The sequence below is a fragment of the Chrysochloris asiatica genome, unplaced genomic scaffold (assembly GCF_000296735.1).
Source record: "Chrysochloris asiatica unplaced genomic scaffold, ChrAsi1.0 scaffold00215, whole genome shotgun sequence".
In the NCBI taxonomy this organism is placed as follows: domain Eukaryota; kingdom Metazoa; phylum Chordata; class Mammalia; order Afrosoricida; family Chrysochloridae; genus Chrysochloris; species Chrysochloris asiatica.
In genome coordinates this window covers 10270-11352 of record NW_006408733.1, presented here as the reverse complement: position 1 = coordinate 11352, position 1083 = coordinate 10270, and the positions used below count along the sequence as shown (strand labels likewise).

At 33.4% G+C, this 1083-nt stretch overlaps 1 protein-coding gene across 1 annotated transcript; it reads right to left on the bottom strand.

Moving 5' to 3' along the window:
* Positions 1-13: 13 nt before the first annotated feature.
* LOC102828220 (cyclin-dependent kinase-like 3-like) lies at positions 14-605 on the bottom strand (the record flags this gene model as incomplete). Its single annotated transcript, XM_006872942.1, has 2 exons — positions 14-346; positions 452-605. Coding segments are annotated over 2 exons (487 nt in total), but the record flags the coding sequence as incomplete, so codon positions are not given.
* Between the last annotated feature and the right edge of the window lie 478 nt (positions 606-1083).

Sequence of the window (1083 nt, the reverse complement as noted above, 5' to 3'; positions counted from 1 at the left end):
TCCTTGTTACAACTCACCTTGGATTAGAGTGGGTGAGATTTGAATTCGAATTTGTAGCCATGAAATTACTATTGGTTAAATTGATGGGTGGCATCACCATAGAACTTCCAGCATGTGGATCTTCTTTCATGCCATTAGAGCAAATGCTGGGGCTGACAGAGTTTGGTGGTTCAATGATTAGAGGTTTTGCATCTTGAAACACAGAATGAACATTTTCAGTTGCATCCTGTTGACAATGCCCGCCTTCATAAGCTATCTTTTTTGGTTCTGCATTATCTCCTTTCTCTCCTTTGATTTTAATAACTCTGACTTTGATTTCCTTGGACTTTTTTTCTTTTTCTATTTCCTGAAATAGATATACACAAATCTGAGTCATGAAACATTAATTTTATTACATGAATGCTAACCATAATACAGTTTTACTGACTAAATAGAAAACTAAATTTCTTACCTTCCCCAAACCTGAAGTATTTAGCTGTGTTCTGCTATATATTGTTTTTCTTTCATCTTTCATAAGTTCAATTTCTTTATAATTCTCTTTTGACTTTTTGAGTGAATTGACTTTTGCTTCTTGTACCAATTTAGCTTTCAGTTCTGGTATGAATCTGATAAATTAAAAAAATCAATATAATAACACTTTTTCTAGTATAAATTATCTTAAAGAAACCATCTGATCAATTAATTTACATTTTAGTTATAGCATAAATTGTTGTTGTCAGGTGCCATCAAGTTGGTACTGACTCATAGTGACCCTATGCATAACAGAACAAAAACACTGCCCGATCCTGGTCCAACCTCACAATTGTTGCCATGCTGGAGACATTGATGCTGCCACTTTGCCAATCCATCTCACTGGGGGTCTTCCTCTTTTTCTCTGACCTTCTACCTTACCAAAAATAGTCACCACATAATATGTGGCAAGAGAAGTCACAATATTTACCTAACCCAAGATGCTTCTTGGTAAAGATACATTTTTCAAAAATGTCACCATAGAAATATATTATATAAAACCTCTAGAAAATAGACTTATATGAATTAGATTCCTTTTTGTAATGAGAACTTTACTCAATAAAATTACCACTT